The following is a 22,225-nucleotide window of genomic DNA, read 5'->3' as shown; positions in this document are numbered from 1 at the left end:
GAAGGACAGAAGATTATATAGATAAGATACTACACATGAATAAATACATAAATGAACAGATAAAAAAAATTATAATGAATAGATAAATAAAGGAATAGAGAATATTAAATATATCTACACATAAAGAAGTAAATAAACCCGTGTCCATTCAAAGCGTTCAACATATGCATAACGCACAATAGCGTCAACTCTTACCATCGTTACTGTACTAATGTTTCAAGTTGTAATCATATTTGATGTCACCTCACTTAATTTGACCGTGAGGACCGAGGGGACCGAGAGGAGCGAGGAGCGATGATGCGAGTCTGTGATTGAATTGCATTCAGTGCTCCGAGGATGCAAAATTGCTTGTTATAAGTCTGTGATTTAAAACATATCTGTTCTGTTCCCCTGAGCCGGTCGGCGAGGAGGGATGCGGCCCTTTTGTTCAGTATCGTTGTCATGTTATGTATTTACAGTGAAGTATTGATGCAACGGCTGTTAGCTGTCTGTCGTTGGAAAGTAATGTACACATAAGCTGTCTGTACCAAATTTCAGAATGAATAAATGAATGAATCTAGTTGTCGTCGCTATCAAGATATGAGCCAAACGTCCTCTTTCCTTTGTCAGTTTCCATTTTATCTCTTTATTTTTTCATTATTTATACCGTGGTGACACATTGCCGTCAATACACAACAGGTATCCCGTTTTTCGTACTATTTACCAGTGAACCCATCAAAATGACACGAAACTCAAACACGAAAAAAACACACAAAAAAAACCAATAATGGTAAAAATTTTGCAAAACAGTTTACATTGAAATTATAATACCCGCATGAAATTTACTGAATTACCCTCAGATGTGCAAGCATATCAATTGGAGCGCCATATTATAATTATTGACATGCATTAGATAGTAAAAAATCATATATGAACATTTTTGAATCAATACATATATTGAGGTAACTTTCTTTCACCATTGAACCCTTCAGAAGTTGCAAATATCCGTAAATGTGTGTAGAAATTTGCTTTAGAAATAATTTTAAGACACCACAGTTTGTCGTTTGGTGTAGCATTTGGAGGTGATAATTTGGGCATAGTTATCATTTAATGTTGAGAATTTGCCTAAATTCTATATTCTACAAAAATCTCACCTAACAGAATTTCGAATAATTATCATTATATTATAGCTTTGTCAATACCAATGAATTCTGTGACGTTATACCTTATTACTTGTAATGTATTCGATTATTCAGCATTGTGGCCCAAGATGTCTTTTACGTCTTCAAAGACACTGGCATTGCCAAAACTACAAAATAATAACAAAATGTACCCCCTCCGAGCCCATAATGGACTCACACAAACTTTGCACCCCATGATATACTCGGCTTCGCCTCTTACATTATGTCGTGCAAAGTTTGCTTTCATCCATTATGAGCTTTGAGGGGTACATTATTGCTGAATTATAGTGGCACATGCGAGATTTGTTGTCATGCTTAAGTGTACGCCGTTTTGAAAGCTATAATTTTTGGCGCCATCTAAACTCAGTATATATCTTAAGTCTCTTATGTCAGCCTTCTTGGAAAGTCGTTATTTCTGCTATCTTACAAATACATGGAAGTGTGCAATGTCCCTATATGCCATGCATGGAGCCCTATGCCTTTGTACAATATCACTGCTTTGGTTATGAGAAATAAGATGCATGCTCATGCCTTGAGAAACTATTGTAAACTAATGTACATTTATAACCGAAAATAAATGCAGATGTCTAGTTCCTATCGTGAACAAAATAAACAAACAAACAACATAACAAAGACTGAAGCAATTGATGTAGATTATGGGTAAGATATATTTGTGAAGTGGGGCATATTTTGATCATAATATCTACTTTCGAATCCATAAAAGTACACATCTATGTCAATAAACGTCCATCATAACGGTCAATATATTAGCACAATTTAATGATGTCTACAGCTTGCCATTTGAAATCGTGATTAAAACAATGTGAAACTATTTATTATGTATAGAAAACTCAGAGTCACAAAAGAAGAACCCGTTTTCAACCGCCTTCGCCCTCAAATACAAATTTTGAATGCCAGCTATTTTCTCAAAAATATGGACCCAAATTATTGTGTGCTCGTTCATCTAGTGCGACTCCAACGGAGAAAGTACCACATACTCCATTAAAATATGGTATCTATCTTTATAGTAATAGCATATGGTAAGTTTACACTCGATGACACTCTAACCTTATTTGTTTAAAGGTAATATTATAATAAATCCACACTCCGACATGTTAATTGTGTGATTGTTGTCTTAACCTGTTCATCCCGATTCCCTTTGAACAGGTCCACATTTACTGTTGATAACGATGAGTTTGGGCGAATCCCGATTATGAAGGGTTTGACGATAAACAAAACACCGCCTTCTATGCCGCTCCCAGCACAACGACCTCGCAGAGTTGCAGAATGTTTGTTCTGTCTATAAGTTGAATGCTGACGTATCGTCCTTTCATTGGAACGTCACAGCCGCATACAATGGTGATGTTAGCTCTCTTGGCTTCATGCCCCTTGACTGTGCCACAGATCGGGTGTCTTCAAAGTTTCATTGTCCCCGATGCGAATTTCGGCATTTTTGAGTCGCTTACCTTCAGATAGAATATCAAATTAGTTGATGAGATGTACATCTTTCTACGAGAGCCCATATGGGGCATTTTTTGTGAGATAAAAATATCATATCTATCTAGTATCTTTTCTTCCATAAACGTTCCCTAGGGGATTCCATACTTTCTCGATGGGGTGACGCAATTTGTTTTGCCTTACCTGATTTTATGATCTTTTTAGCGTAAACAGGGCATGAATTTCGTTTACCCTGTCAGGATTTCCGATCTTTTGTTAGTGTCCTGTCACGTGAATAAATTGCTTTTGGCAAAAGTAAAACTCTTTTTTACACTTAACATCCCTCTCAGGATATCACGTTCTAATGCCAGGATGTAGAGATACAAGGTACGATAGGCATATGTTTACTTATAAAGCAAACGCCACCACATACAGAAGGTATTTAACGTACACATATTCTATGCAAGTCTTGATAACTTTGGAGATCAAAGTTTATTTATGACATTTCAGAAGAACGTGCAAAGATTCAGACAAGTAATGTGTCTGTTTATTGTCTTGTCATGAACGCTATAACGTATATATTTTTGTTATTGGTTTCAGAACGTCCACCATGCAGCAGGAATTCTACAAGCTGCGGTAAATGGCAACCAAAGGATAGCAAAACCTTGCTTACTGCAGCAATCGATCCTGTTTATCAACACAATTTGATAGATATAGATGGACTCTTGAAGGTCGACCTTCCACCAGGGTTGGTATTCTCTGTTGGTCATACTGCACGATTGTCTGTCCTCAAGGTGGCCGTCTGGTATCCCGTCAACTGCTTTCTGGGCTAGATTCCCTCCGTCCGTGGAGATCTGGGATGCGTGATGACCCTCGGCCATGTTCTTTACGAAGTTCGGCAACTCACAGCCTTTTGGTAGCAGGTAGATACAGATACAATGCCATGAAAACGTAGAGTATGTTAACTTGCCCATGAAGGGTAATGGATTTTCACAGTTTACTTGCTATCCCCTCAATATTATAGCATAGGCTAATTGATTATGTCATGTACAATTTTTATTCTATTTTATTTAATTTTGAACAGGCACATGGACATAATCATTTGACTTATGTCATGTTCAAAATCAAATAAAATAAGAATTGCGTAAGTTTTACTGCATCTCTACTACTACTACTTCGTCTCTTACTAATAAAAGGACACTTTTTTAAGTGTGACCGACGAATAGACTTGTAATACGATGTATAGCAATTTTCAATGAAATTCAGAAATACGAATACCGATATGTATGTATGTATGTATGTATGTATGTATGTATGTATGTATGTATGTATGTATGTATGTATGTATGTATGTATGTATGTATGTATGTATGTATGTATGTATGTATGTATGTATGTATGTATGTATGTATGTATGTATGTATGTATGTATGTATGTATGTATGTATGTATGTATGTATGTATGTATGTATGTATGTATGTATGTATGTATGTATGTATGTATGTATGTATGTATGTATGTATGTATTCATGCATGCATGCATGCATGCATGCATGTATGTACGAACTTGTAAGTATGGTGATTTATGCATCTGTATGTCAGTATTTTTACTTCTTGTGCATGTACATATATTTAAGAATGAATGCAAATGGGCGTTTGTGTTTTGTTGTCAGATAGCCTGAAGGTCAAGTTTGTAACACCATCTTTTCTAAACAGTAGCACTGTTTCTCTTACCTTCATTTGGTACGGTTGAGACTTCAAGTTCACTAAATGAGCTTTCAGCTACTTCAAGATCAACTTCCGCCTCTTGCTCTGTTTCAGCTTCTTCATCAGTTTGTTCCTCTTCTTCTTCCGCAGTTGGAATTTCTTCGTCGGTGGTTTCATCGTCGCCTTCGGCAGTTGGAGCCTCACCCTCGGTGGTTGGAACCATACCCTCGGTGGTGGGAACCACTTCCTCAATAGTTGGTATCACTCCCTGGGTGGTTGCAACCACCCCTTTTGTGGTCAGAACCGCTCCCTCGGTTGGTATCACTCCTTTTGTTGTTCGATTCACTCCCTCAGTGGTCGGAAACACTCCCTCAGTGGTCGGAACTACTCCCTCAGTAGTCGGTATTACTCCCTCAGTGGTTGGTATCACTCCCTCAGTGGTTGGTATTACTCCCTCGGTGGTTGGTATCACTCCTTCGGTGGTTGGTATGACTCCCTCGGTGGTGGGTATCACTCCTTCGGTCGTTGGTATCACTCCCTCGGTGGTGGGTATCACTCCCTCGGTCGTTGGCACCACGCCCTCAGTGGTTGGGACAAATCCTTCGCCAGTTTCCCCTGCTCGATAATGATAATTAAATCAAGTATTATGAAATGATGTTTTTACAACGTGTTACCATGGTAACAGTTAGAAGCTGCAAATATAAGTTTTTCAAATACCCAAGAAAAATTCTTTGATTACTTAATAACGTTCTCAAAAGAAGTATCTAGAGTTGAAAACACCAAATGCAATGTCCACGTCTATGCCACTTATTTCCATAGCAATCATTGTCGAGCTGAAAGTGTCAATTTTTGCCAAATCGATTTGAAAATAGCTTTGAGAAATTATTGCTTCAACATTTCCAAATACAGGTTTCTTGGATCACAGTTAACCAAATTGATCACTCTAATGCCATTTGTTTCAAAGGCAGCCACTTTGGCGTTGAAAATATCAGAATTTTCAAAACCCCATTCAAATAAATCTATAGTTGCGGCAAAAATTTCATGATAGGAGTGTCAAGTGATAAAAAGGGAATGCAGTTGTGTGTCTATGCCACTTGTAACAACAAGACAATGACAACAATCACAAAAACAAAACACTAAAGACAACATTAACAACAACAAAAACAACAACAACAATAATAACAATAGTAATAATAATTCATTTTATATTTTGACAAAAATAAACAGAGACGGTACTGCAGTGACAAGAGAGGTTTAAAATACAACACCAGAATTGAAGCCAAATACTACATAAAAAGCCTAAGTCCAAGACAAAGGGTGGTATGTGATATTAGATCTCGTATGAGTTCACACCTCCAGCTGTTAAAAACCGGCATTTGGATCTTTCTGTCAGATCAAGTGTGGACACTGATGAAGGACAAGTGATTTGTTAGAAACATGTCTGTTTTGCTTATTCACAGTTGAAAAAGATCGCTTTTCTGTACTTCAATGTTTATGCTTCCATGATTAATATACACGGTATCATAAGACAGTCCAGTCATACGAAAAAGCTATTCTAAGGAAAATCAGGAAAGTGGAGGATATCAACAGTCTTCAATTTGAGATGTTTAATTGAGCACGTGACACCAGTTAGCGCCAAAGTCAACTTCAAAAGTAGTTCAGTACGGGAAATGGATGTCATCAGAAATACTCAGATGCAAGATCTCAACACATTAAACAATGGCAGAAAAAGACAGAATATGGTCAGATGTGGCAAGAACACTTGAGTGATGAACATCAGGATCAGGTCAGCATAATGCTGAATGTTCAAACAGAGAATGTCTTCAAATCCATCCGGGACAATCATAAAAACAGACTTCAATGTCTATTGAAAAAGGTCAAGAAACACCAGCCCACAGAGAGGTAACATTCCAAGAAAAATCTAAGTACGCAGAAACTGGCATCAGCAGAACGTTAATTACTTCCCAAGGGGACAACGTTTGCAATAACTCCTAGTCAACACCCATAAAGCAATACATCGTTTAACTTAAAAACAGTATCAGCAAAACTTCAGCAACCTGAGGCTGACAAGGTAAGAGGTGACATTTTCCGGATAACGGAGAAAGCAAAACCACCAAGTTCCAATATTACAAGTAAAGAACAACTTTGTTGAAAACAAACCCAGACTTTGTTTTACAGCTCACAAGGGTAACGCAATAGTAGTTATTGACGCTGAGGACTGCAAAGGCAAAATTAATAAGATGTTAAGAGTCACAAATACCTTTGAGAAATTGAAAAATGATCCTACTATAAAGTCTCAACGCCAACTTTGCAGTATCTTAAAAGCCATCAAATACAAGCTTGAATTACTAGACCATGTTTACAACAAACTAAGACCAGCTAGGAGATCTACACCTACCCCAAAGTTCTGTGGTCTACCAACGATACACAAGGTAGATGTACCGCTCCGGAATATTGCACACATATAACACTGCCATAGAACTAGCAAGAATTATTGGTCCATTAGTGGGAAAATCACCACACAACAAATTCAACATACCACTGGGTTCGTCAATAAAAATGAAAACAAATACATCCATCAGACTACGCAATTGTCTCTTTTGATGGCAGTGCCCTGTTTACTTCTATACCCACAGAGAGGGCTTTAAAGTGTGCCCAGCAACGGCTACAAGATGATGACATCCTTTAGAATGGAACCACGACGTCAACTGCCAGTATCTGCAAACTTTTAGAATTCTGTCTCGACAACACGTTTTTCGATTACAACAGTAATTTCTATCGTCGATGCCATGGTGCCGCAAGGGGTTCACCGATATCTCCAATTGTCGCCAATCTATACATGTAATTGTTCGAAAAGAGGCGCTTGCCTAAGTAAATTGGTGGTGCAGATATGTTGATGATACCAACACAACAATAAGGAAGGACAAAGTGAATGAGTTCCATCATTACATCTATAGACTAAAGTGGAGATAGCCGCATACAATTCACCATGGAGCAACCAGAAGCCATTGGAAGCATCCTTTTCGTAGAAACTAAATCACCCCACTAGTTGACAGGAAGGTGAAGGCTATAGTATACAGGAAGCAAACACATAACGATCTATACCTACACATGGAGTAGTATTCATTGCACTAAATACAAAACTGTCAGTACCGAGGTCACTATTCCATAGGGCAGAAGCCGTATGCACAAATCAAGATTATAAAAAGAAAGAGTTTGATCATATGAGCCATGGTTTTCCGACATTGGCTAGATCAAAGTCAAATACCATCAACTTGACCAAAACAATCAAATAACCATCAACTAGGAACACAGTAACAGCAAAGGTTTCATCGTGCATCGAAGGCACCAGTGAAAGAATCAGGAATACACTACAAAAGAAAGGAATACAGACATACTTTAAAAGAAGCAACACACTTAGAGATATCTTGGTCAACCGAAAGATAAAAAACCAGAAAGATAACATGAAAGATGTCATCTGCGAAATAGACAGTGCGACACCGCGGGTGCAATGCCTTTTACATAGAGAAGACCAGCAGACCCCTTAGGGAACGCTTTGAAGAACACAAGAAAAACGATCAATCAGCCATTCGGCAGCAAATTTCAAACCTCCAGAATTGTCTTCTTTGTCAGTCAAAATCATCGATAAAGGACAACATGTTGACAAAAGAAGATTCTTAGAGGCCATGTACATTAACAAATACAATCAACCACTCAACGCTAGTGTTGGAAAATAAGAGATACCGCCAATCTATTGTGACATCCTGAAAGTCAGTGAACAGTGTAATGTTCACATTTAAAACATTTTCTGTCACAATGGAACGTTTTCACACCTCGTGTGTGTTCACACCTCTTGCTTGCATTTGGATCTTTCTGTCAGATCAAGTGTGGACACTGATGAAGGACAAGTGATTTGTTCGAAACTTGTCTGTTTTGCTCATTCACAGTGGATGAAGAGAACTTTTATGTACTTGATAGAGTACTGAGGTTTACCACACATAATAAACATTGTTTTAATGTGTTGTATGCATGTATTCCGTTGTTTCATGTCTTAATGTCGTTTGGTTTGTTCTTCCCGGTAACCGCTGAGAGTGTCAAGCATACTTACACTTTCAAACTTGCAGGCATAATACACCTAACGAAACTAGGCAACTTCCTTTCTACGTCTCTGCTGTGCCTTTCACGGTGAAGAAATAAAACACACCTTTAGGATAATATAGTACCACTACTTAGAATGGCAAAAGCACTCTTCAGTCTTCCAGTACTTTCGGCGAGTGATTTCGACATTAGTTTTAATAACTAATTTAATGCCACTTTCGTTAAAACTCACAACGAAGTTGTGATCTTTCTCAAAACCATAGAGACGCTGTACTATAAACATTAAATGAAAACTCACAATCATGTCGACGAAGCAAATCCTACGGAGACATTTCACCGCGCAAGTCAGCCCCTGACCTCACACTTCAAGAACCTGCGGCCCATCATTATGAAGGCTCTGAAAACTTCAACATATGCATAACGTGGTTATCGGTCCTGAATTCAGCATATTGAGATCAGATTCAATCTTGATATGACAAGGATGTCTATATTAAACTGCGGCGTCTCTTTTTCCTTTAGGATGTGCAAGAGTTGGCCATAAATACAGTAAATTTAACTTTTGCATTTTGCTGCTATGTGCATAGCACCGTGCTGAGACTGGCTACCCAGTCCCTCTCCCTAGTGTGTCACCGCCACGATCAACTTAGAACCCTAAACAGGATATAAGGTTACATAAAACATGTTATTGTGCATTTACACTTTCATTTTGCATTTAATAACTGTCATTTTATACGGAAAATTGTATAACCTAATCAATCCTGTCTCTGTTATGAAAATATGGTTAATCACGACGTATTCCTGTGTGGATTATGGCTGTGATGGTGACCTCAGTAGAGTGTTATCATTGTTTTGAGTGTATTTCCCACATCTGGCAGAAAGCGAACTAAATGAATTTACGTAATTGCTTAAGGTAGTATGCGCCTCAAAAGTGAAAGACTTAAACTTTTGCTCAAACTTTCCTTAAGGAATCTGTTAGCCATTCTCTTCCAAATCAAGAATAAAAATCAGGGGTCACCGTGCAAATTACCCAAGATTTACTGATATTTGAAATTCAAAATGGCCGCCATCCCTGTGTTAACTCTATGGAGAAAAATAAAAATTTTCGAATTTCGAAAAACTAAGCCGGTGAAAAGTTTTCTTTCACAAAGAGCTTTAAAATGAACCCCCACATGTGGTATATCAGAAGAAAATTGTAAAAGTTTGAGAGTCCGAATGTCTGTCCCCGAGGTGCGTTCTACCTTAAGACACATCAGTTTTAGCGTTTCATGGCTGGCAAGAAAAAATGTCAACCTTGTCAAGAAGACGTTTTACTTATGTCTTTGCTGTTAACAGAGGCAGCAAATCGAGACACAAATAGGGGTAATGCAGACGTGTTTATTGGTGTATCTTAGCAGTGAGGAAAATATCTTCGTTTAAGGAATGAACCACTGGATATTAGGAATGGCAGGAGGCGACATGCATACTTTTTGTGTTCCACAACTTCACTATTTTGCGGATTTTTCTATGGTGTGCGTGCTCTTTTGCAAACTTTCGCAGGTTTTTTCCTGAACGCTACGTAAAGTGCAGAATGGCCCCCAACTTTGAGCAATTTTTGCTTTGAAAACTTTTCCCTTTTTGACCCCTCCAAAGCTATTATGATCTACCCTTACTCATAAAGTGCCACATGTGAGCACAAAATGATTTGTATTAAATATAATCACAGCCGAAAAGAGCAATTTAATACTATGCCATACGCACCAACAAAATGAGACGCTATCATATTCCACATGCTGTACATTCATATTATACAGGTGAGGGTTTTCCATTCAAGCGCCGTTTTACAATACCTTTTTATCGAGGATATTCAACAGTTGAAGAATGAGGAGACAGCTGCTTCAACGCAGCTCTATTGACTGCTACTGTAGAATCATCAGAACTCCAGTTGTGATAGTTAATACGAAAAACATGCACATGTCAAGCAATTAACTCGGAGTACCTTTTTTGTTAGTGTTATATATGCATTGCTATGGTCAATAGGTACTTGGAATGGCGGGTATAATTCGGATATTTCCTCCTTTCTGTCCTTCCCCGCCTGTCTATAGACTAAACTAAAGTACAACCCTGGAAAATCTGCTACACTGACGCTGCTTCATTCCACTATAGTCTGGGAAAACACTGAATTGCAGCCATTGATTGCAAATTTCTACATTTAAAGATTCATTAACTGTAAGTTTAGATGTACTTTTCACTATTTTGCTCGTTTTCCCCATTTGTAACCTCCTTAATCAAAATAATTGCCGAGTGTTCCAGCAATCAACACAGCATGTTTATGACATTTGTAATACTCAATGATATAGATGATAATTGTATTTATTTGCCAACCTTGTATAATAGAGTCAATTCATTGCGTTGTCATGGTTGTTAAGTATTTCAACATAATCTAGAAAGATAAAAGGAAACATAAACCCAAGCGAAAATAATCAGAAAATATTATCTAAGGTTACAACCCCTTCCCCTTTAACTACTGAAAAAGGCACAAATCTGAGTAGAGTTTGGGCAAAACATTAAAATAACTGTTGCAATCTCATGGTTAAACAATAGTGACAGGAATGCCTTGATCAACGAGTGTTTTGCGGCATTATTGGAAGACATTGCTGAATAATCGCAATCATACCAATCCATAATCCAATGACAGTAGGTCAGCATTCGCAAGACAATAGTTGTAAACATAGACACAAAACAGCACAGAACAGACAGTAAATAGACGGTACACAAACAAAGTCATATTCATGAAAGAAAGATATATGGACCTCTGGCCAGAAGAGCAAGAAGTGATGTCAGGTGTTTCGAAAATAGTAAGCGCATCCTGCCCCACATGTGGCACCCGCCATATATCAATCTATAAGTCAGATAGGCAGTGGTCACTAACTAAGGCCCAATGTCACCGATGCCATCAGTGATCATTTGTCGAAGAGAGACATTGTATTTATCTACCAACTTGCGATACCTGATAGAGCTTATCCTTCAAGCGTAATCACTGAATTCAACAATTGGTTTTACAAGACAAAGTAACACAATTTAATGGAGAGTTCCAGGGCCGATGCATCCAGCTTAAGGACAAGTGATAGAGCTTTTCAATACTGCTCGTCAAGAAGCCTCGCTAAACTTACTGATAGAGGAGTAAAATTGGTAATTTTTTATTCAAGAGTGTATTTTTAATACTCGAGTCTATAAGGCAGAGACCACCCCGTGTAAATGAAAGACGTAATGGACAACAATGTTTTGGGTCATCGAAGAGTGTATTATCCATCACATTATGCTACACAAACATGAAGGAACTCTCTAACAAACAAACCCCAAAACCCTAAAAAAATTGACGAACATGGCGAGGAACAGAGTGTGACATTTTGTTTGATCGAATCTATTTTTGTTCATTAAATTTAAAGCTTGCAGCCTGCGCGATTGGCGGTTGCGAAGAAGCAAACTGACTTTGCATCTTTGTAACCAATCAGTCAGACTTTTGCATACAGTACAGGTTAGGCGTCTTTGTTTTGTTTCTGCAAACCCTACAGCGCCCTCATGCAAACGGCGAAATACAAGTTCAGTGTATTTCTGCATGATTGACATGGGGAAACGCCATAAAGGGCATGAAAACAAACGTATTGTACATAAGCTTGTTCTCTCAAAAAAGATTCGAACTTAAGCGCGTCATTGCACACTTTGGAGCAGGCTACGCCTGATCGGTTGAATTGAATTTTGCCGTTGCTGACACGAAAACTGCATTCAACTTACCAATATATTACACAATCGACTTATTTGTGAATTCACAACAGCGAGCGACTACGTTATGAAGAGAAAGATGTAAGTATGTGCCTCCGTCAATAGTTTGGCTAAATATATAATGCACACAGTTTTTTCGCTCTTTTGGCGGTTCCGCACGACGTACAATTCTAATAGGAGCACATATCTGTATCTAAAATATCGTGATATTGTAAAACTTGTAAGAGCCCACGGGCTCGGCCTGAGAATGGTTATTATGAAGCACTGCTATCACATTTTACTCTTCTATAAAGTACAATAACTCTTCCTTAGAGAATTCTTGGGAAGATGCACAAAAAGTACCGTTGGAACACAAGAAGTATGTATTATTTAACATACCTATCCCAGTCGTCACGGAGGTTGGTTCTTGAGACCAGGTGTATTCCGCCCACGTTGGTTGCGCAGACGTTGGTGGCCAAGTGACAAAATAGGGTGTTACTGTCTGTGGTTGTGCCTCTGTGTGGTAAGGATGACAAAGAAACGATACATAGGAATAGATCGAAGGTAAAAAAAATCAATAAAAGAATTAATAGACTGACAAATGATCCAAAGGAGAATTGTATGTATGTAAGTATGTATGTATGTATGTATGTATGTATATTATGTAATTATGTAATTATGTATGTATGTAATTATGTATGTATGTATGTATGTATGTATGTATGTATGTATGTATGTATGTATGTATGTATGTATGTATGTATGTATGTATGTATGTATGTATGTATGTATGTATGTATGTATGTATGTATATGTATGTATGTATGTATGTATGTATGTATGTATGTATGTATGTATGTATGTATGTATGTATGTAAGTATGTATGTATGTATGTATGTATGTATGTATGTATGTATGTATGTATGTATGTATGTATGTATGTATGTATGATGTATGTATGTATGTATGTATGTATGTATGTATGTATGTATTATGTATGTATGTATGTATGTATGTATGTATGTATGTATGTATGTATGTATGTATGTATGTATGTATGTATGTAGTGTGTGTGTGTGTGTGTGTGTGGTATGTATGTATGTATGTATGTATGTATGTATGTATGTATGTATGTATGTATGTATGTATGTATGTATGTATGTATGTATGTATGTATGTATGTATGTATGTATGTAGTATGTAGTATGTATGTATGTATGTATGTATGTATGCAGTACACGATATTCGCAAGTGGCCTCATACAATGCTGGAAAAATCCCCATTGTTTTTATTTCAAACAGACAAACCAACGAAATATTTTATTGACTTTGTTGGCGCTAAGTATTTAATTAAATATTTTAATATCGTCAGAAAGTTTTACTGTTTAAGCTAAATAACAATTTGTCAAGGCGATGGTGAGATAGTGACCTACCTTTAGCTGCCTCTACATCAGCCTCTGTGGAAATGATAACAACGAAAATCAATCTTTTTACAACATTTTAAAGAAATCGTTGTGATCAAGCATTTCTTTATTTGGCAACTCACGGATTTACAGATTATCAAGTTGATAAAGCAATACTTGTTTATGAACGAGAAATGAAGAAATTGGCTTCGGTATTTTCGCTAATATCACCTAATATGGTCCAGGAAGACCTGTTTCATTTGCAAATTCCTAGGTAGCGAATTCCTTCTACAAATCAAAGATTATAACAATTAATCATTTGTCGATTTTTAAATCAACATCGGAGGAAATCCCATTCTATCCTACGCTTAGGTTGGTAGTTTTGAAAGACGAAGTTATCTCATAAGGAATGATTATGGAAATTGTATCGTAGGTTTTCTACAGCAAATCTACGTGAAATCGAGGAAGCAAATAAGATTTTAAAAATATTTTTTTCGGTTGTAACCCTTCCATCGATATCACGATTGTTTGATCCAAACCAAAGGACATCAATAGAGAGAAATTGGATGAGAGGGTCCAGGTTTTGATTAATATTATGAGTTTTAAAATTACATAATGTTTACAAAGCTATTGTCCAAATTGACACTGATAAATACATATACAATATTTATCAATGCTTTGTATACTTAGAACACCGATACTTATCACTTAAACCATGTTGCCTGTCTTTTTAAAATTCTCATATTTGCACATCCAAAGACAATTTACAGTCAACTCAATTGAAACTAATTTTGGATAATTGGCTGGTGTAGTAATGTTGGTTTAATCAGCAAATGTAAGCTCATCTTCTTTTCTTTTTTGCAATACACCTGTTTTTATAGGCTATTCGCAATATTGCAACTTTCAGCTATAGGTCGCCTAACAATTATGATAAATTTTGAAAATTGTTAGATCCTATTCACCCAAATAAGTTCCAATCGTGTTAGTCTGAATTCTCTTTGAATGGCCATAAAATACTTTCCTGGCAGCAATGTATAGGCTAACACGTAACCTTGTGTTGAAATAGTGAAGTTTTTAAATTTTACAAATAGCCCTACGCTGTTGGAAAACACGTTCATCGATGGAACATTAAGACACCCATCGCTATTTAAGGGAAGTATGCTATAATGTATGTTGAAGGGGAGTCGTGGTGAGGTCATTTATTTTTAAAAACCACAATTTGGAGTGCGTAGAAGCTAGGTCCCGATAAAAGGTTCATAAATTATTGTGTATCTATAGTAAGATCAAAACTATTTTAAACATAAGGCCTATAATGTCTTCTGGATTTAGAGCAGCTAACTGTTCTCTGTCAGTGAACTTAACTTGCGTTTTAGACGGTGCCATAATCCAAGAGTCAAAGTGGTTGGACGGTATTGATTATATTCCATGCATGAAATGTTAGGGTAGAAAGCGCCTCGAGGACAGATATTTGGACTCTCAAACTTTTCCAGCACTTTCTGATCTACCACTAGTGGGTGCTCGTGTTGAAGCGCTTAGAGTAACAAAATTTTCACCATCTTAGTTTTATGAAAATCGAAAATTTTATTTTTCTCCATAGAGTTAACACAGGGATGGTGACCATTTTGAATTTCAAATAAGGGTAAATCTTTGGTAATTTGTTTTTCTAGTACCACAATCTGCACGGACTTCCCCGATTTTTATTCTTGATTTTGAAAGAGAATAGCTGATATAGCCCTTGCGGAAAGTTTGAGCAAAAGTTTGAGTCTCTCACTTTGTAGGTGCATACTGCCTTAACTGCCAATGCTCAGAATCCCACAGTATCGTGACTCCCCTTCAAAGTGAGTACTTACCTTCGGCGAAGACTTTAATCTCGCACAGAGATAACGATCTCCAACGCCCTACTTTTTGCACAAACACATATCTTGCCACTGCTTCGCAAGGTTTACCGAAGACAAGGCCTTTGTTTTTTCCTTTAGCAAGGAAGCAGACCGGGTTTTTATCTGGCTTCGTAAAGTTTCCTGCTCGAATTCTTGCCTTCGCATAATTCCCTGCGAAATGATGAGCACATGCAGTGATTATCATGCCGTGATTTGTTTCGTTCCAATGGGAGTGAGGAAGTCAAAAAGTAACTGTCAGTAAAATATAACGTAATTGAGCATATGAATAAGTTGGTATTATGAAAATTTTACATGAATATTAAGAACGGTTGTAAGTTAATGCGTATATATTTAATTTAGCACGTAATTGCAGTAAGCGAATGACTTATGAGTTACAAGAAAAAAAATATTGTATTTTGAAAAATAGACCACAGTTGAAATCATCAATGAACACTGCCATATATGTATCCTTGGTCGCTGAAGAAACTATTCACACATTCCAGTGCTCGATAAAGCTGGCATATGACATCCATTGATAGGACTGCGTGCGCGGACTCTCTTTCTGAGTATAGCGCAGCCAACGGCAGAAATGTAGAAGGGACCCTGACAAAGAATAAGCAATACGCCCCCAAAAGACATCTACCTAGTTAACTTGCACATGATACGAATAGTTTCCATAGGAAAATCGCCAAAGCAAGACCTCAATATGAAAATGTACATCAATGAAAGCATCGACAGTACCTTACAATTCAATTTATGTTGACAAATACCAACAAACTATTCTATTTGATTAAATGACGATTTCTTTTTCACATATTAAAATACCAATGCCATTCTGTTCTTGGACTGCTGATAATTTACATGTTAGCCTAATATATTCATATCAGATGTGGCAAGAGTGACGTACAGTGGTATGTCGTTTGAAGCAACATCTGTCATTCTTGAACAGCTGTTTTCCGCTGATCTGTGCATTAACTAATTTTCACAGTTATTTGTGAAATATGAATGTGTAACGTAAGGTCAAACGCGATACATGATTTTATGATAGTATTTGCATACGTCAATCAGTCAATCAGAACAAGATTAACCATATTGAGCTGGTATGAATACCATCACGAGTGAACATTTTCTAGTGATTAGCCTTCCAAAGATAGACGAGCACTGTGTACAGATTGGACTGAAAACTGTTTTGAAAGATATCTAGAAGGTCATTGATATGATTGTATTCTTGTAGTACGTAAGTCTTGTTGCCACACCCGTCTTCAAAGTCCAGAAATTATATTTCCTAATGTCAAAATTGACGTGTTTTCTGAAATACGTTTTGCCGTTAAGCTTTCATCTTTTTATATAATTCGTTCAATGCAAAAGTATTCGCTTGAAACGGGACTAACAAAACAGCTGCCCTCTAGTCGGGAGTTGTCGAGTACGGATCAACAACCTTTTCCAATGAAAGCAGAATGCTAAAAATCCCAACAGTTAATTTTATCCTATAAGATAAATATCCCCCTTTAATTGTTCAGCATAAGGCAAAAGCAATTGAATACATTTGGGAACTCAATTGTCCATCTCTGCACAGAAAATACTCTTATTTACACTCATATATGCGACTAAATTAGAACGATGATATTGCTTACTCTTACAATTTCGTAGACAGCTCTGAAAATAGTACAATTTGCAAAATTATAACTTGTGTATCTCTCGAAAATAATGATTGTCAGTACAAAAATACACCATAGGTGCCCGATTGAATAAAGAGGCCCGAGCAAATATTTATTTACTTAAACACGTGATGATTCATCAACGTTTTGCAGGTGACCTATGTATACCTTTAGGCTTATAACATCAAATGGAGATCGGTTGGAGGGGGTGTCCCTTCATGCATACACATGTTAAACCAAACGTTTTTGAACTATACTCGATCTAAGGTGGCATAATTTGACATACGTTACTGTGCCAGCGAAATTCATTACAAGGTATCGTTTATGAAAAAAGTGATACTGTCATGTAACGAAAAGTCTGCCAGTGGGTTATGATGGTTTCTAGGAACGAAATGATGATTACAGCGGCGTTCGCAACACAAGGTGGTTTTTTAGAATTTTTTAGTATCAGACAATGGCGAACCAGTAACTCTTGTTGCACACTGTAAATTGAATGGTGTCAATGATGTCAACCTAATGATGTCAAATGTTGGCAAGTTCTAACCGAAGCAATAAGTGCTGCAAGTACGGGGGGGTTGACTTATCTTCGCAATGGTTCTGACATCATCTGTTTGTGGTCATGTGACTTCCTGAATATTGCCAGTCACAGGGAGCCTTATTACCGCCATGTAACCAATGAGAACAATAGGATCAGCATGGCCATAATCCTAAGAGATGCGTCGACAACGCTGTTACTAGTATCTCTTGTTTTGTTTCTTGCAACTGTGTACCCCTCCCCAGGGTCGATGTTCTTAAAATACAATGCAGTACCCTAGGAATACCCTTGGCAAACGAATTCGACATCTGGTGCCCGTTTATTGTATGCAGCAATATTTTCTGAATGACGTATTCAAAGGTCATTTCAAATGCAAAGAATTCGTCCAATTTCTAAGATATTTTGCATTGGTCTTGAATATTTCGAAATATTAGGGTGTTAAGAGGTTACGACACTGCAATTTCCCTTCTTGTCCTTGATTTAATTCGACGGACGATTTTAAAAGCCATTTGACATAAATCACAATCTATACGTTTACTTACGTAGATGACAAATGCCCCTAACAAGTGTTCATGAAAGTCCAACGTGATTTGAAAACATGTATGAGTGAAGACCAATTATATGCCATGTTCAAAGGTCTTGGACATTTTTTATTTTTATTTCGTTTCTTTTCCAAAATGCTTCATAATTTGTTGACACTATAGGAACTCTTTCGTACGCATTGCTTTTTATGCATTGGACTGAAGGCCCTGAAGCTCTGTTATTTCAAATATTTACACTAAAAGATAAGATGCTAATGCGATGGTAATTTTTATAAAGCAAAATTGTTCGGTAAAATATTTTATTTTGCGATTCAGGATTAAATGATTGTTGTCCGTGCACATTTTTCGGCTTGGTCATCTTGTTATTCATACCACCTTGTATGACCTGGCGTTCTACAGGGTTGGTGCAACCCTCTGTAACAGTAACTCATTAAATTTTAATAAAAGTTTATCTGCAATTGCGATTTTTTATTTCCACCCACTATTTTATCGCGAATCAAAATGTCAGCTTTTGAATACTAGCAACCACCAAAAACTACAACGAGGGTCATGTAGGTGTCATGAAATTGGTATATTGGCGGAAGACCGACCCCGCTTCGAACTTACATCAGCCAGTCTCAAAGTATTTTGGACCCTAGATATGTGCAATAGACTAATATATTTCTGGCACTTTTGATCTCAACATGTGTTCACATCCTGTTCTTATAAAATCGCCATAAAATTCGAACATATGCTATTGGTTTGATTGATAGCGGAAGGCAGCAGGTGTGATACGTTTGGAGTCACATGACAATCATTTTATGCATACACCAGATGGTTAATATTGATATCAACGTCAATGAATCAAATGACGAAAATTCAAGATACATTTCCTTGTTACTGAGATCTTGCATTATGAATAAAAGAAATCTTGGTGACGTTTGGTTTGCATGTAAATTAAAAAGAACCTTTTAGTAATTATTAGAGCTATACTCTTAGACGCTATCTAATAGTCGTAAATCACAGTCGCATCGGAAAAACGGCTGTAACCGCACCTGTTTTTAACTTTTATGGCCTTGGTACTAGTCACATGTGTTACAAAGGATTGTGGATTTGACATGTTCGTTTGGGGTGAATTCTATATTAAGAAACAGCAAAAGCGCTAAGGGCGGAGACTACAACAAAACTTGTCGAATCAGCAATCTTTTATTTGTCGATTGGAATTTGTGGATTGTGAAACTGTGAGTTATGACTATGTTTTGATCTGCACTCGATCTAATTACATGCCGGATCGCCCTGCTAATTCTGTATTGAACACTGTTTTCTTCCTTGTAAACACATTTCTCATACGTATTTTATGATATATATATATATATATATATATATATATATATATATATATATATATATATATATATATATATATATATATATATATATATATATATATATATATATATATATATATATATATGCTTGTGTGTGTGTTAAAGATGGTTACATAAAGATATCATAAAGATAGTACTTTAAGTACATTTTAGTTGCTCTAAATGTGTTAAACTAAGTAAATGTTTAAACGATTTACTCTTGGAAGAATTTCCTCTTTAGATAGTCATAGAGAAGGGTTGAAATAGGCCAGAATTCCTTTCGACTCTTCAGTTTTAATTTTAGAAGAAGTCTCGAGTGCATGTATACCGAAATGAAAGTTCCACTTGTGTTATTGTGAGAGGACTATGAAAATTAATTTGTATATCGCCAGTACGATAACGCTGTTTCCTATTATATAAAATGTCGTTTTTTCAATTCTGATGAAATACGTACGAATTGTCTTTTTGTTCAGGGTGAGCTGTACTTTCTGGAGTTGATACACTCTGCCAAGATCTACACCCACTGTTGCGTGTTTTCGGTAACCTGTTCCACGACATGTGTCAGGGTCTCCGTCGACAAGCAATTCGTGCCCAGGCTTTCCTCTTCCCCAAACCCTTTTCCCCAGCGCAATATTCACTGTAAAATATAAAGCATACTCGAAAAGTGATTAAAACTTTCCCCGTTATGTGTGTTAATGAATCAAGTGAAAACGGTCAACTTGTTTTTTGTCGGACATGGCAAACTAAGAGAAATGAAAAAACGAACGAGCAAACAAGATATTAAAACCATTCGCTCAATACTAATGCCTGGCAAATTAGTTTTGCTAAATGTGTCATCTACTAAAAATGTTCATAACATTTTCCTTGCTTTAAAGCAAAGTAAAAGGAGAGTTTTTACTTTGATCATGTTTTTACATCATGATTGTAAACATAATATTGATTTTAAGCTCGTCTTTAACTGCACACAAAATGTTTTATGTTAAATATCAGGATATCAGGAATTGTCATGCTGTCTATTGATGATAACGTAAGGAACCTGTGGGTTGCCCGAAATATGGCATGTAAAATGTAACAAAAACACTATATGCTAACGATAGGAGAAAAGGACGTTGACATTATGCTAAAGTAACATTTTTTTGGTCAAAGCCATAAGTTAAATTCAAAAGAATATGATGCCACGCCCAATCTTAGGGAAAGACGGAAAAAACTTGAATCTAACCGAATCCAAAGAAAACAATCTGTGAAAATTAAGCTTTCAAGAACATGAATTAAAGACGGTACGTTATTTGGGCAGACGAAATGAAAATTATAAGACTAATTAAGAAAAGTAATGTAACACAAAACTTTCGGCGTCGTTAATTATGTCCCCTGACGCAAAACAAGGAGTAAATATGGAGAGAAATGGATAGGTAGAAAATAATGTTTAAAAACTTGAAAGTTGCCATGAAATTTTCAGCATTTCAATCAGAAAACTAACTTTTATTTATGAAATGTGAACATGAACTTACCTTGGGTACTGCGATCAGCCAGTGCAAAGCATAATGAGGCGAGTAGGGTACTTAGTAGTAAGAGCCTCATTGGTGAAAATTACCGGTAACTTTTCTTTGTTGAAGGATACTGGTACTTCTTGTCAAGGTATATTCCTAAAAGTGCAGATTGAAAAAAATCTATTAGACGAGTTGTGCAATCTGGAAACCTGCGACAACTTAAGTTCAATCTATAATTGTCCTCTAAGCCCAACTCCGGTCGAACCAATCGTACCATGTCCCAAATATGGTGAAACATATTTCGAATTCAGAAAACAATCGGAAAACCTTGTTTCTGACTTACCTTTTTCTCGATTCTTAGTCAACAAAAACGTCAAAAATAAACTTTGAAATGGAATTATTTCGGAATCTCTGTTTGAAATATCACTAACTCAGTCCATTTCGCCGATCCAGTCGAGTTGAACTGAAATTCCTTGAATGCTAAGGTACATCTGCCACAAGAAAGAATTCAAATGCATCACCCATTTTCAAAGTATCTTTAGCGAACAAAAAGAAGTTATTTTTGGAGCTGTTCGAAACCATCTATCATTCGTATTTCATCCCTCAAATGTCTAAAACTCTGATCTGAAAACATGATATGCTAAAATACATTTTAAATTACCATTTCAAAACATGCAGGGTTACTTTGTATGTAAATTTGAAGGCGTGGTAGTGTTTTTTGCTTCGTGAAGCGGTAGGGAAGACAACGCCCCATCAATTGTAAAATGCGATGTCGCAGCATATTGCTATAGAAAAGTAACTGTACTGAAACTTCAATTGTCATTGCCATAATCGTACAGAGATTAAAAATTAAAGTTCTGTGAAATTTAAATACCAAGCTGGTTTCCTTGAAAATTTCAATGTATCTCAAATAGCCGTTCCGTGTACATGAAGCCATTGCAATGACGTCACTGAGAAATGTCAGTACAAGATTCAAATTAAGATAAAGCTGGTCATCAGCACGACGAAAAGCCTGATCGAAATATCCAACGAATTTAAAAAAAAATCTCGTTATTAAAAAGTCACTATTTTACACATGTGAATCGTTCACTGCGTTTTTCTAACGAGTGGAATATTGTTTGAAAAGAGGAGTACTAAATATGCTGACGTCATGAAAAATCGGTGAGCTGTGCTCGGGCTTTAGCTATATATCATAGCACAGCTGCATAGGTTTCAGGAAGTAATTTATAGATGTGA

General features: G+C 36.7%; 1 protein-coding gene across 2 annotated transcripts; it reads right to left on the bottom strand.

Annotated features, from left to right (window-relative positions):
- Window positions 1-596: 596 nt before the first annotated feature.
- On the bottom strand, window positions 597-21,510 carry LOC139120616 (uncharacterized). 2 transcript variants are annotated; one of them, XM_070685136.1, is made up of 9 exons: window positions 21,333-21,510; window positions 21,011-21,145; window positions 19,957-20,139; window positions 15,395-15,592; window positions 13,575-13,598; window positions 12,541-12,657; window positions 4,333-4,920; window positions 3,271-3,507; window positions 597-2,626 (listed from the first exon to the last, which is right to left on the bottom strand). In XM_070685136.1, the coding sequence occupies exons 2-9, from the start codon at window positions 21,078-21,080 to the stop codon at window positions 2,541-2,543; spliced, it is 1,503 nt and encodes a 500-aa protein (XP_070541237.1). In that variant the 5' UTR covers window positions 21,081-21,145; window positions 21,333-21,510; the 3' UTR covers window positions 597-2,540. The 2 variants fall into 2 exon arrangements, with proteins under 2 accessions (XP_070541237.1, XP_070541230.1); XM_070685129.1 differs by having other exon boundaries at window positions 4,333-4,923; window positions 21,333-21,480.
- Window positions 21,511-22,225: the final 715 nt, after the last annotated feature.

This window comes from Ptychodera flava, chromosome 2 (assembly GCF_041260155.1).
Source record: "Ptychodera flava strain L36383 chromosome 2, AS_Pfla_20210202, whole genome shotgun sequence".
Classification (NCBI taxonomy): domain Eukaryota; kingdom Metazoa; phylum Hemichordata; class Enteropneusta; family Ptychoderidae; genus Ptychodera; species Ptychodera flava.
This window is presented reverse-complemented; position numbering and strand designations above follow the sequence as displayed.